The 12,169-nt window shown below is 38.1% G+C and overlaps 1 protein-coding gene across 4 annotated transcripts in view; it reads left to right on the top strand.

Moving 5' to 3' along the window:
• MSRA (methionine sulfoxide reductase A) overlaps positions 1 to 12,169 on the top strand; it is a 277,959-nt gene that overhangs the window by 179,423 nt on the left and 86,367 nt on the right. For all 4 annotated transcript variants that reach the window (XM_061461158.1, XM_061461157.1, XM_061461160.1 and 1 more), the window contains one exon: positions 3,664 to 3,770. In XM_061461158.1, coding sequence (XP_061317142.1) covers positions 3,664 to 3,770 — 107 coding nt within the window. The remainder of the gene's footprint in view (positions 1 to 3,663; positions 3,771 to 12,169) is intronic.

Here is a 12,169-nt window from a genome sequence, read left to right as displayed (position 1 = left end):
CTTGTCTCTGCTCTAAACCTTCTTCACCAGTAAAAATCAAGTAAATCACCCAGGCTTTGGCAGTGTTTGCATCATAGCAGGGATGTTGGGTAGCCCTTTAAACTCTGCCTGGTTGTCTGTAGTTACAAAGATTCTGATTGGCACTGGGAAACCATTCCATGATTCAGTGGAATCGAAGATGTCTCAGAAGACTTTTTCATAGTCTAATGAGCATCCAGTGCGCTAGAATCAATGGTATCAATCACCTGTAAGAATGTGTTTTGATTTAGCAGTGACAAGTATCTTCATATATGTTTAGCATCTTTATTAAATTTATTATTTATATTTTCTTTCTTATCTGAAACCTAATGTATATGAGTAATGTTAATGGAGAGAGACAGAATGCCGTGACAGACAAAATAAGAAAGTCATTTCAGAAAAGGAAGGAAATTTAAGTGCAGATGACATTGTGGATTTTTTAGATAGCCAAGCAGAGATAATTTTTCATTTAGTAGACTTTATTTTTTCAGACAAAGACAGGATTGTTAAGCTCAATCATCCTACCACAGTTGTTTAATAAATTGAGTATCTTGCCTTGTTTGCTACTCATTGAGTTAGTGAATCTCAACAAGTAAGACTTGCCAGAGGGTTTTAAAAAATCAGTGATGGACCCTTGAGAAGTAGGTTTGTATGTGTGAGGTATATTACAAATAACAACAGCAACACTAGTAATTGATTATGTCTATATGCATGGAATTTATTTTATTATCTCGTAGTCTTTGTGCTTTAGCTAATGTATTAGCTACTGATTGTGGGAGATTTAGGTACAAATTGATTTAAGTAACATGGAAAAATGAATGGCATTTTAGCTTAGATGATTGATCACATTAAAGCTACACTTTGGGCTAATAATTATAATACCTATTCAGTCTTCTTCATAGCTAATGGATGATTTAACAGTGCAAGCCAACACTTGAGTTCTAGGAGGGGCTGTTACTGTTGCACAGTTTGACCTCCTCCTTAACTTCATAATTCTATCACTGACCTTGTACAGCTCTTTGAGCTTTGGTATATCTTTACGGAAAATATATATCCTTAATGTGAAGCCCTTAGGAAAGGGATATGACTTTAGGTGCATTGTTCCACTGATAAATGCTCTTTGCTAATTGAATGTTGCCTTATTTCCCATCTGGATTTTGTATATTTTGACTTAAACTGGCCTACATAGTTAGGCAACATTGGCAAAACTAAAGAGCCTTATTTCTCAGGGTCTTTCTCTATGTCATATCCATATTTGTGAATCAGAATCAGTTCTCCTCTTAAACTTTTCTTCAATAAATTAAGCTGACCACTTCCCTATTGCTATGCAAGGGTGGCATGTGCATATGTTAAATAATCTTGTTTATCTTCTCACTCAGAGCACCTTACACAGAAGTTTATGCTAAACTCATACTCTTGAAATGCTTGCTTGAAGCTGGTATACTACATAGTGATCCTCCATTTATGGAGATTTTTGTAATCGACTCCTTGGTTGGTTGTTAAGTAGTTTGTTAAGCAATAAATAGATTTGTTGAATACTAATTCTTAAGCTCAAACATCAATCAGCATTAACATAGCAAAACTAATGCTTTACTGGCCTTTACTGTATTCATTTTGTGCCTAAATATTCAGTAACACTGGCTTTACAAAAGCTCCCTACTACTCTAAAATACTTGCAAAGAAATGAGCAAAATATTTTTTGCCTTGCAGACCACACTATTAAGTATTGATGAAGAAGGTAGTTGTTGTTCTTGTGTGTAATAATGAAACACTTTAGCAGCTAAAAAGTAAACCAAATCATCAGAAAACTCTATAACTTTTTTTGGAATCACATCTCTGATGTATACTGTTGGTCACTGAATGGAATTTTTGTCCAAATGCATCTTTTAAAATATTTCTGCACCTTTTCCTTCATACCTGTTTCAGCCAGCTTTTATTTATTGTACTATCCTTTAAACCAGTTGTCTGTTTCCTTGGAAAGTGCAAGAGGGATAAAAGTTATCATGTTTTAATGAGTAGTATTATGTGGGTACCGTCTTTTCCCCCCAGTATCACAGGCTCTTTCTCTACTCTCTGCCTTTTGCTAGGGGGGCATCAGGGTGTACAGTTTTTTTTCCATTTCATCTCTACAGTCCTGAGAGTTGATGGTAATCTTCAAAGGGGCTTCTGTATTCTGGTGGCAGTCAAAATACAAATCCCGATGATTTCCAATTTGTCTTGGGGTGCAGGCATTTGAGAAGAGTCTGCTTGTCTGAGTCTGCTTCAGAACCTCCAGCTTTTTAACTCATCCAAGTCCATGTACAACACCAGACAAACTCAAACCGAATACTTTTTATTAGAGAAAAGCCATTTTGAATGCAAAATTGGGAACTAGGTATGAAAGACAGAAACTGGGAAATAGCAATTGCAAAACTGCACCTCCAGACCATTCTTAATGCTAAAGCTTCTCTCTAAGGCTGTTTTTTGACTTTCTGGAATGATCCACAGCAGAGCTGGCTTGCAGTATTGCTGCCTGGGGAAAGGAGAGTGCATAGTGATGAAAGACAGCAGTGCCTTTGGCCAGCGTGGCTGCCTAGGACAACATAATGCCAAACCATGCCTGAACTAGTCACCTAAGGGGTTAGTAATCTTCTCTCTGCTTTGGCCCATTATTTTATAGTTGTGTAGGTAGTAGCCATCCCATATTTTGAAAATTCATACATGAGCAACTTCATGCAACTAGTCTTTTGAAGGGATTTGCATACATCAGCATTAAAGGGGCTAATTACCAGAATTACTCATTTATGGTATAATTTGAAGGAGTTGCGGCTATGTCTAACTAGGGTTTTGTTTTCAAAATGTCACATATAAGCAGTATTAGATACTTTTGCTGTCTGTATTATCCACGTGTAGGTTGCAAATAGAATTAAATAGATATATGCATATATACCTGTGCTTTCTACTTTTCCCAAACTCAAAAAAAAAAATTGTGAAAGGGTTGCTGTTCCTAGGCATTGCTCACTCTGTAACAGTACTAACTCAGTGAGGCTTTATCTAAACCTTCTCCTTAGCACAATTCTCTATCAGAGTGCTCTTTGGAGCTCAGATTTGAGAGCTTCGTAAGAGATGCTGTTAGGAATGGATAACTTCAGAGGTAACTTGACAATACATGCGTACCAGTCTTGGTTCATGAATAGAGAAGAATAGCTAATTACCTCCAAGGGTGTTTCGAACCTTTCTCCCATTAAGAGGTACTCCCCCAGCACAAGAAAGTTTTTAAGCACTTAGTAAAATAAACTTTTTTTTTGTAAACGTTTCATAGTTCAAAATAAATAATTTAAGAGTACCTTGATTACAGTAACTGTAGCTTGATTATTTAAGGTTTTACATCTGTATTTGACTACTGTATGATTTACCAAAATGTGAAATGCTCACTTTTCATTTGCATGTCATTTAAAAGGAGTTATCAGAGTTGAATCTCTTCAGGACTATTTAACCAAGGAAAGACTTGGACTTCCTAAAAATACCTACTGAGTATGCACATAAGAGACTGTGCTAATCAGGTGTATGGAACATCCTAAATTTAGGTTTATTGAATTGAGGCCTGCAGCCTAGTCAGGTAGGGAGGGTGATCCTTATGGTGTGCTGTGTTTTCTTTCTCCCCAGGAATGAGACAAGGTGGGGATGTTGGCACACAGTATCGCTCGGCCATCTACACATTTTCTCCTGAGCAGATGGAAGCTGCCTTGAGATCTAAGGAAGGATATCAAAAGGTAACATGGGGAAGGGCATAGAAGGGCTCATATGCAAGCAGAGGTCAAAGCTGTCACCAGTTATCACAAAATCAGTTCTTGTGCTGTGCATTGTCTTTGTGTTGCTATTGGACCTCCTCATTCCAGTACTGAACTTGCATCGTATTTGCTTTAAATTCCAACTTCTGCGAGATTTTTTCTTTTCTGTGTGTGAGTCATTTTATAGCTGTGCAGGAAGAAAAATAGTTACTTGTGCAGAGATATTTTTAATCTTTTACAAGTTTATGTGGGTGTGCCAGAGGAGAAAATCTGTGATCTTAAAGCTATTCAAGTGTATCTGGACTCCTCACTTTGAACGGTGTATCCAAACTCTCAGACCCAAGAGTTCTTGAACAATGGGGGAAAGTCCTGATCAATATTTGATCTTGATAACTCAGAATCACCCACCTGCTGCTTATAAGATGCTTCTATCGAGCCATTCCATAAATGTCTTCAGTTAAATGTGACAGCCCCTGACTTAGTAAGACTATTTGTTTTGACACTAGAATTTGTGTGAGAGAAGATCGACCTTTCTATACACGGTTCTGTTTTTCAGTGAAGATGGATTCTGTCTCTTCCCTGCCACATAAGCTATTATTTAACCAAAGGTAGAGGGATTAGTGGCCTATAGTGTTGCTGCATTGCAGTTGCTGTCTGATCTGCCTTGTGGCCTTGTCAATGCAAGATTCAGATTCCACAGCAGAGATATATCAATTCTTTTAATTTATATAAAAAACCTTCACACCTAGGACATCAAATCTACAGAGAATAACTATTAAGTAGTGCTAAAAGAATATCAGCTTTCATACATTCATTTATACTATGAATTAACTCAAGTGTTATGTTAATGAACATGGGGTTTTGGTGTATATTTAATGTTCGAACTAAACAACTGGTTTTTTTTTTGGAGAGTGGGGTTATATCAGTCAGAAGCATCTACCAAGGTCCAAAAAGGAGGTGCATGTGCTGAAGTTTTGTGTGGTAGTTTGGTTTACCTAAATGTGTGCATGACATTGGTGGGCTGAGCTATGTGTGCATTTTAGAGTTGGTTTATATATACAGTTGGCATTATTTTGCATGCAAAGAGATGCTCTGAACTGCATTAACTAATTTGCAAGTCGTGCTTAGCAGTGTGATAACTGTGCATGTAAATTAAGTGTTCAGTGACATATATATGTATTTTCTTGTAAGTATCTGAACACATGGGGATAAGTCAGTCTGACAGGTGTTTATTAACTGAGTGGTTTCTGAAGGTTTGGTATTCATATTTAAGATGCAGGACTTCTTTCTACTCATTGTTTACCTTAGATCCATTCCTTTTCTAAATTGTTTTTGTTCCTTTCTGTTAGCATCTGCTGACCAACATCACATTGTAAATCTTACAGCTTTCAGTTTGCTTTCCCAACTCTATTATTCTCTGCTGTTCTTTGTCATTAGACTAATACAGACTTGAAAGCAAAATTACGATGTAGGAGATTGCAGTATGATATTACAGAAATTTCCATCATCAAATAGATTTCCTTAATGGCACAATTTAAAATTTACCTACTTTGAAGTCTATCACCATTTGAAAAGTGTGTATAATTAGTACATTTATATAATTAGGCACAACTCTGTACGTGATCACATGTAGGGTTTGTTTTTGCACTGAAGTAGGGGGAAGGAAGGGTCTGTGTCACCAGCTAAGGAAACACAACAAATATCTATTGAAATTCCTACAGGATATGTGGTTTCTATGTATTGTTAACAACGATATCTACAATAATATTTGTCGTATTGCAGTAGCAGTAGCATGGTTGTATGAGAAACATACTGAACAAAGTGTTCAGGAATCTCTTTCCATATTAAATGTTTTGCATTGTATTATTTTAATGTAAAACAATCACTTTCCTTATCATTGCAGTAATTTAAAATAAATACCAAGCTCTTCTGTCAGTGGCACATGCATGTCTATTCATGTGATGACAGATAAAAACATGCGGGGATAGTGTAACACTAGATTTTTCCATGATAATCAGTGGTGCATACACCAGATAGGGGAAGGACTAACAAATATTGGAAGTACAATAACTGCAATAAGTATGAGTGATTCTAGAATTTCTTGGCATAGCAAATGAATAAAACCAAAATGCAGTTTGTTTGTTCACTGGATAATTTTGTGTGTGCTCTTAGATGGTATTTTTTAGCTGAGGACCTGGAAGAGAGCTCAGAATGGCCTCTGAACAGAAGATATGTATTTGCTAGATGATTTCTTTTTATAGGCAGGTAGGGCTGTTAACTTAAAGGAAACATTTTTCTTCTCTGAGTGTAGAAACCGTCCAACCCCAAAGTTTATATTGTGAATTCCTTCCTCCAAAAAGGCTAGCCAGAAGTGCTAGCTCCTGTGTGGTAGTCAGACAGCCGTGTTCAGCTCTGTCTACGTTCAGCAGTTGGTGTGGGCAGAGAGGAGCAGATCTGCAGAACAAAGCCTTTTGTACTGAAGATCCAGAAAACACTATGTGCATTTGAAGAGGGTTTACCCTTCTGTAGCTGTAGTTTGGTCCTCAGAAGCACACATGCTACTAGCAGGTGGAAGTCACTGGTGCATTTCTGGTACAGCTCCATCAAAATGAGTTCATCTGTCCCAGTGGATAGGAGATTTATTACAAAAGCACGCTTCTGCTCCAAACTGAAACACTAATGTAGCTTATACCTTTAGGGTAGTGCTATGCTTGAGTGGAGAAATACTGTAGTTAAGTGCACTATGTCCTTAGCTCCTACCAGCCTATGAGTGGGAATCGTAATGCACAGTGAGCCCAAGTATCCTGCAGGGTTACATCTATTTTAAGTTGTGAAACTTGTTGCTGATTCGTGCAGCTGTTTTAACAGCTGAGAAATGGCGATGCAGCAATGAATATGCATCGAGCCATGTGTCTTTAGCTCTTGATGAAACTGAATGCATACAGTCAGAGTTGGCTAGTGGCAATACATATTGTAATACTATAGTGCTGCCAGTAAATTGTAACACAATGTAAGTGTAATCAGAAAGACATACAATGAGGGCCAGGGCTTGGTGAAAGTACTGCGAATGAGCTGTTCCATCAGTTTTGCCTGAAGCTGAAGTTTTATAGTGCAGTTGAACCTGGGGTTACTCAATTTTCAAGACAGTTGCTAGGCTGCATTTGGTTTTCAAATGGATTATCTAGGCAATAATCCAAATAGTGAAATCAGGGTGGGAAAATGTTTGTATTTATTTATTTATTCATTTATTTTTCTGCAGCATTTGAAGCATTTCTTTTGTCAAGCACTAGCACACTAGGTTTTCAGACTGCAAGAATGTACAGAGTAACTCCTTTCTATGTTTGGCTTATATTAAAGTAATATGCAAAAATGCCAATATCTCTGCATCTTCATGTAGGGCAGCACTGACAATAAACACCATGCATAGGGAGCAAAACAAAGGTGTATAACTTTTTTATGAAAGCAAATATTTGTCAGGAGGAGATCCTTCCACAAAGCAACTAAAGGGCCTTTCTGTGAATCATTATGAGTCCTGAGGTCTTGACAGAGGTGTTGGGTGATGTGAGGAGGTAATAAACTCCTGATTTGTTATAGCTAAGAGAAGTTGATGGGGAGAACTGCTGTTGTTTACATCATGGTTGTAATCTGGGAGATTAATAAGGGCTGAAAGTCACAGGAGTATAGAAATACTGAGATTTTTATGAAGACATTAAAAGTGTGGCTTTTACTGTTTTACAGTGATGGGTTTGGGGAATGGTGTGGGGGGTGGGCTTTGTTTTGTTGGTTTTTTAACTGTAAAAGTCCTGAACAGTTGCATGGTAAATCATGGATGACCAGGGGAAGAATGGGGATCAGTGTTATTTTACGCAGTTGTGGATTTACAGTGCTATCGTTCATTTGTAATGGCCAACTTTCAGTGTGGCTGCAGTTACACAATAGCACTCCTGATCCTGAACTCACCACAGGAGATCTCGGAACACACTGAATTAACACTGAGATTGACTTTGCACCACAGTATACCTCTCGGTACTGGCCTTCAGGAAATGCAACGGTCTCTGCAGCACAGCAGCCTTACAGGTACTGTGTAAGTTTCATAAGCTTGGTGTGAGGTGATGAGGGAACAGCCTAACAAAATCCTCAGCTGCAAAATCAAGAGCTTCATATTTGATATCATAGAAAAGAGATTAAAAAAGCTGGAGTTTCCTGGCCAGTGCAGTGAGCTTTGGAGCAGCAATCTGCAAGGAAATGAAGTGGTGAGGATTGTATTTGTCAAGGCTGGAGGAAAGGCTGTTTACAGACCTACAGGATTGATGGTTTTGAGTCTTCCATTGCATCAAGGAATGCCCTGTGGAGTGGATTTACATTTATGTGATGTAAAATATCGCTGTGTGAGTTTAGAACATGCTTTGGCTGGGAGACAGTTTTTCACATGTTTTTTGGCTGGGAAAGTTAAATAGGTCTTTTAAAAAGCAGGTTGTTATTAAAGCAATACAATAGAGCTCATAAAAAAATAACGCCTGCTTACTCGCCTTCAAATTATGCCTATTTCAGAGCTTTATGTATTGAATTATCTTTGCTTCACTCTGATGTGAATAGTAGCTGCTTGATTCCTGATTGATGGTGGTAGTTGTTATGAAAATAAGTAAATCTGATCTGATAAGCTAAGCCATTATTTGTTTTGTAATCACTCATCTGTGCTACAGAGATACCTTTTTTAAGTCCATCCCTCCTGAGAAAGAGGGAGCTGCATTCAGCTGTGGATGAGGAGGTTTTGTGTGAACAGTGGCAACAAGATAAAAGTTTTAATGGTGTGAACTGAATTTCTTTGTTGAATTTCGTCTGAAATGCATCTATGTGATGCATTTATAAAGTTTTGTGGTACATGCTGTGTCTACTTTTTTCTACCTTTTCGGTAGGGAATTCTGTTATGGTAGGCATGGTCAGTGCCATATGTTTTTCTTTGCAGCCACAACATATGACATGAGTTTACTCAATATTATAGTCATTGTTTATCTGGCTTTTTTTTTCTTAACAATTTTTCCTATGTTTCTGTGCTGTAGAATCTTATCTCATGTTGTGGGTGGGAAAATATCTTAGTATCACCATCAAGATGTCTTTATTTTGAAACTATGAAAAGTACAGGATGTGTATGTCCTTATGAAAACGGAAGTGTGCACAGGAGGTCTAAGGACACCTCTCAAATTTCACCGAGGTAGAGGAGAAGTGACACCAACCTATGAGGAGTGCAGTATGCTACCAGTTGCATGCTATTTCTGTTCCCCTGGATGCAGCAACAGCACATGCTGCTTGTTTTTGTTAATGCTGAAGAAAGCAAGATTTTTTTTTAGCTTTTGATTCTGCATATATGCTGTTCATTTGATCAAAGGCTGGGTGTTTCACTTAGCCCTCTGACTGTTGCAAATATAGCTAATCATGCATTTGAAATTAGGGCTATGAACAACATTATGAAACCATACTTCCTGTTTTACAGTAATTTTTTCATCTGGGTGGCCATGGAGTTCAGCAAAGAAGCCATTTTCTTTATTGTACTGTGAATGTGAAACTGGTGCTTCATGCTAACGCTTATGTTGGACATTTAAACTAATGCTAGAAATTGTCCTACAGTAAACTAATGTAAATAGCGAACAGATTTAACTCCAAGAATGGATTGTAAATAAAACATTTCCTGCTTTATATTGCATGCTCTGTTCAGCTCGCCAGTAATGTAAAAACATCCTAAATTTGACCAGACATCAATTTTTCATACACTTAGACAGATGAATTCTCAATCTTCAAGGCAGATCCCCGTGCTGATTCAAAAGATGAGGATATAAAGAGCTAAGCTGTCTACAGCAGTCTAGTGCCATTTGGTTGTCCGACACTATCTGACCTGGCCTCCAGCTGCCGCTCCAGCTGGCATAGGTCTCCTATAAGTCCTAGTCATAGCAGTGGTAAGGCAACACACTAAAGCTAAATACCTTTATATCAGCCTATAAATGTGTTCATAAATGGTTCAGTGGCATACAGGATCATTCTGAAGGGCTTCTATCTCAGGCTTTTGAATTTCTTGATCTTGATTATGCATCTGTTATGGCACTTTAAAAGTTTCACAAGCACATTAAATGTCAGGAGTATAAATCTGATAAGGATATTAATAATTATGGTTTAAGTGAACAGTGTTTTACAGGGAACAGGATATAGTTCTCTTAGGGAATTATAGAATCAGAGTGATTCATAGAATCCCAGGTTGGAAGGGACCTCAAGGATCATCTGGTCCAACCTTTCCTGGCAAAGCATGACCTTCTTGGCAAAGCTGGAACTAGATGTCCCAGCACCCCAGGGTGCTCCCTGTCCAGCTGAATCTTAACAGTCTCCAATGTTGAGGAGTCCACCACATCCCTGGGGAGATTATTCCAATGGCTGGTTCTCCTCATGGTAAAAGGTTTTCCTCTTCTGTCCAACAAGTTTTCAAGGAGCTTAGTTTAAATGAGATTAGTTATGGGGAGGACATGATGAAGTAGCCTACAAGAAGGCCAAGGCAAAAGGAAGGTGTTTATGATAGCTGTTGCCGTGGTGGGTCAGATCTTGTTCTCTTTGGGTTAAATGTAGCCCTTAAAAGTGACTTCAGCAAAAATTTCTGGAAGACAAAACCAAAAATCATCTTGAGATGTATCGAGTCTTGCAATGTGTTGAAAGATAAAGCTTATAGTGGGACTGTCCACATTGATCTGGGCAAGTAGAGAGGGGTTGGCCTGGTTTATAGTTTCCATGCAAATTAAAAAATGAATCAAAAAGTTTCTTGTTTTTTTTCCTGGGTTTTTTCATTTTAAAATGGCACATACATTTTTAATGAGCATGGTGAAGTCTGTGAGCGTTACTTCTGCTATCCATAGTTTGCTTATCCTTAATGCAAAGCTGTTGGATCCAAACAACACTATTCAAACCCTAAGTTTTCTCAGTGACAAAAATGTGCCAGAGCCAGAATTCAAGGAAGTACTCATGGAACATTCTTCCACTGTTTATCCAACTCTAAAATATGAAGCCAAGAATTTGTCTGAAATGGCTTTTCAAATCAAATATAAGAACATAATAGCACTTCAGGAAGTTCCAAGCTCCACAAAGGTGACACATGGAAACAACAGATACTCCACATTTGTAAAATATGCTGCTTAGGTTTGGATATAGGAGTGTCCGCTTGAGCACTTGGGTTCAAACAAGTTGATAACCAGATGTACTACATCACGTGTTGACAGTTGCCATACCCTCATGCGGTTGCATAGATAGAATCTAATGTTAATGTTTGCTGAAGTAAGTCTCCAGATTTTCACAGGACACAATGCAGATCAACAGCACATCTGCAAAGCCAGAACACCACCATTAGAATCAATGGAATTACTTTGGCTTTCCAGTAATGCAATTGAGATAAAAATCTGGCCCAGGAGTTTCTTTATTTTCAGCATTTTTGTTCCCCAAGGAATTGTCAGAAAATTCTGTGTCTTATTTTCTGTTTGAAGTATGACACTTAGTCAACTATAGCTCTCAGCTTTTGGGAAAACAAGTCAATATTTCCTGGAAAGAAAAATCAGAGCATGATTTAGCCAGCAACATTGTCATGTCTGTTTTGATCTTGTGATCTTTTTGCATCAAGATCTTTTTCTCCTTTATTGAGTTCTACAGGTTGCTTGTAGACTAGCCTTGTTTTCTTTTCAATCCAGGATGTATGCTGATTACAGTATGAGCTAGATTGCAGGAGGTCAGAATGGGCTTTCTGGTTGATGGGCAATACCATCAATGGTATTATCAGTCTTGTCCTGGAGTTTTGTAGGATTGTGGAAATTGAAGTGATTCAGTTTGGAAAAGCCAGGACATTTCTCTTTGTGTTAATGCGTATCCATCATTCCCAGGAAAACATGAAGTTACAACAGATATTAATGTAAGTACTCTCTTAGTTGTGTATCAATGGGCTCATGCCTGTATATGAATCATCATAGGCATCAGGCATATAGGAATATGAAAATATGTTTTGTTAAGAGCTGCTGTGAAACAAAAAGGACAAAACTTGCTAGACAGATGCTCCTATGCTGAAATATTTGGGTGTGTCTGAGGACAAGGAGGGATGGGATATTTGTGAGTTCAGTCCTATTGTTCCGGAGTCTCTGTTTCTATGACTTTGATTTTATTCCTTGGTGCTGTAGCTAGGAATTTTGTCATCTTATGCTGCCTGTGAGCCTAACTGGTGAAGTACCAGCAAGATAGATGTCTGCATTCACACCATGCATTGCTGACAAGAAAGATCAAGCAAAGCCCACATTACAGCTCTCCATTGAGCTGATGTAGAAAAATCAGTTTTTCTGCCTTTCTCACTTCATTTTCCCACTCCC

This window comes from Pezoporus flaviventris, unplaced genomic scaffold (genome assembly GCF_033815535.1).
Source record: "Pezoporus flaviventris isolate CSIRO_AGI_PZ_B2104156 unplaced genomic scaffold, CSIRO_AGI_Pfla_v1 ptg000031l, whole genome shotgun sequence".
Lineage (NCBI taxonomy): Eukaryota > Metazoa > Chordata > Aves > Psittaciformes > Psittacidae > Pezoporus > Pezoporus flaviventris.
Note: the sequence above shows the minus strand (reverse complement) of the source record. Positions and strands in the feature narration are given on the sequence as shown.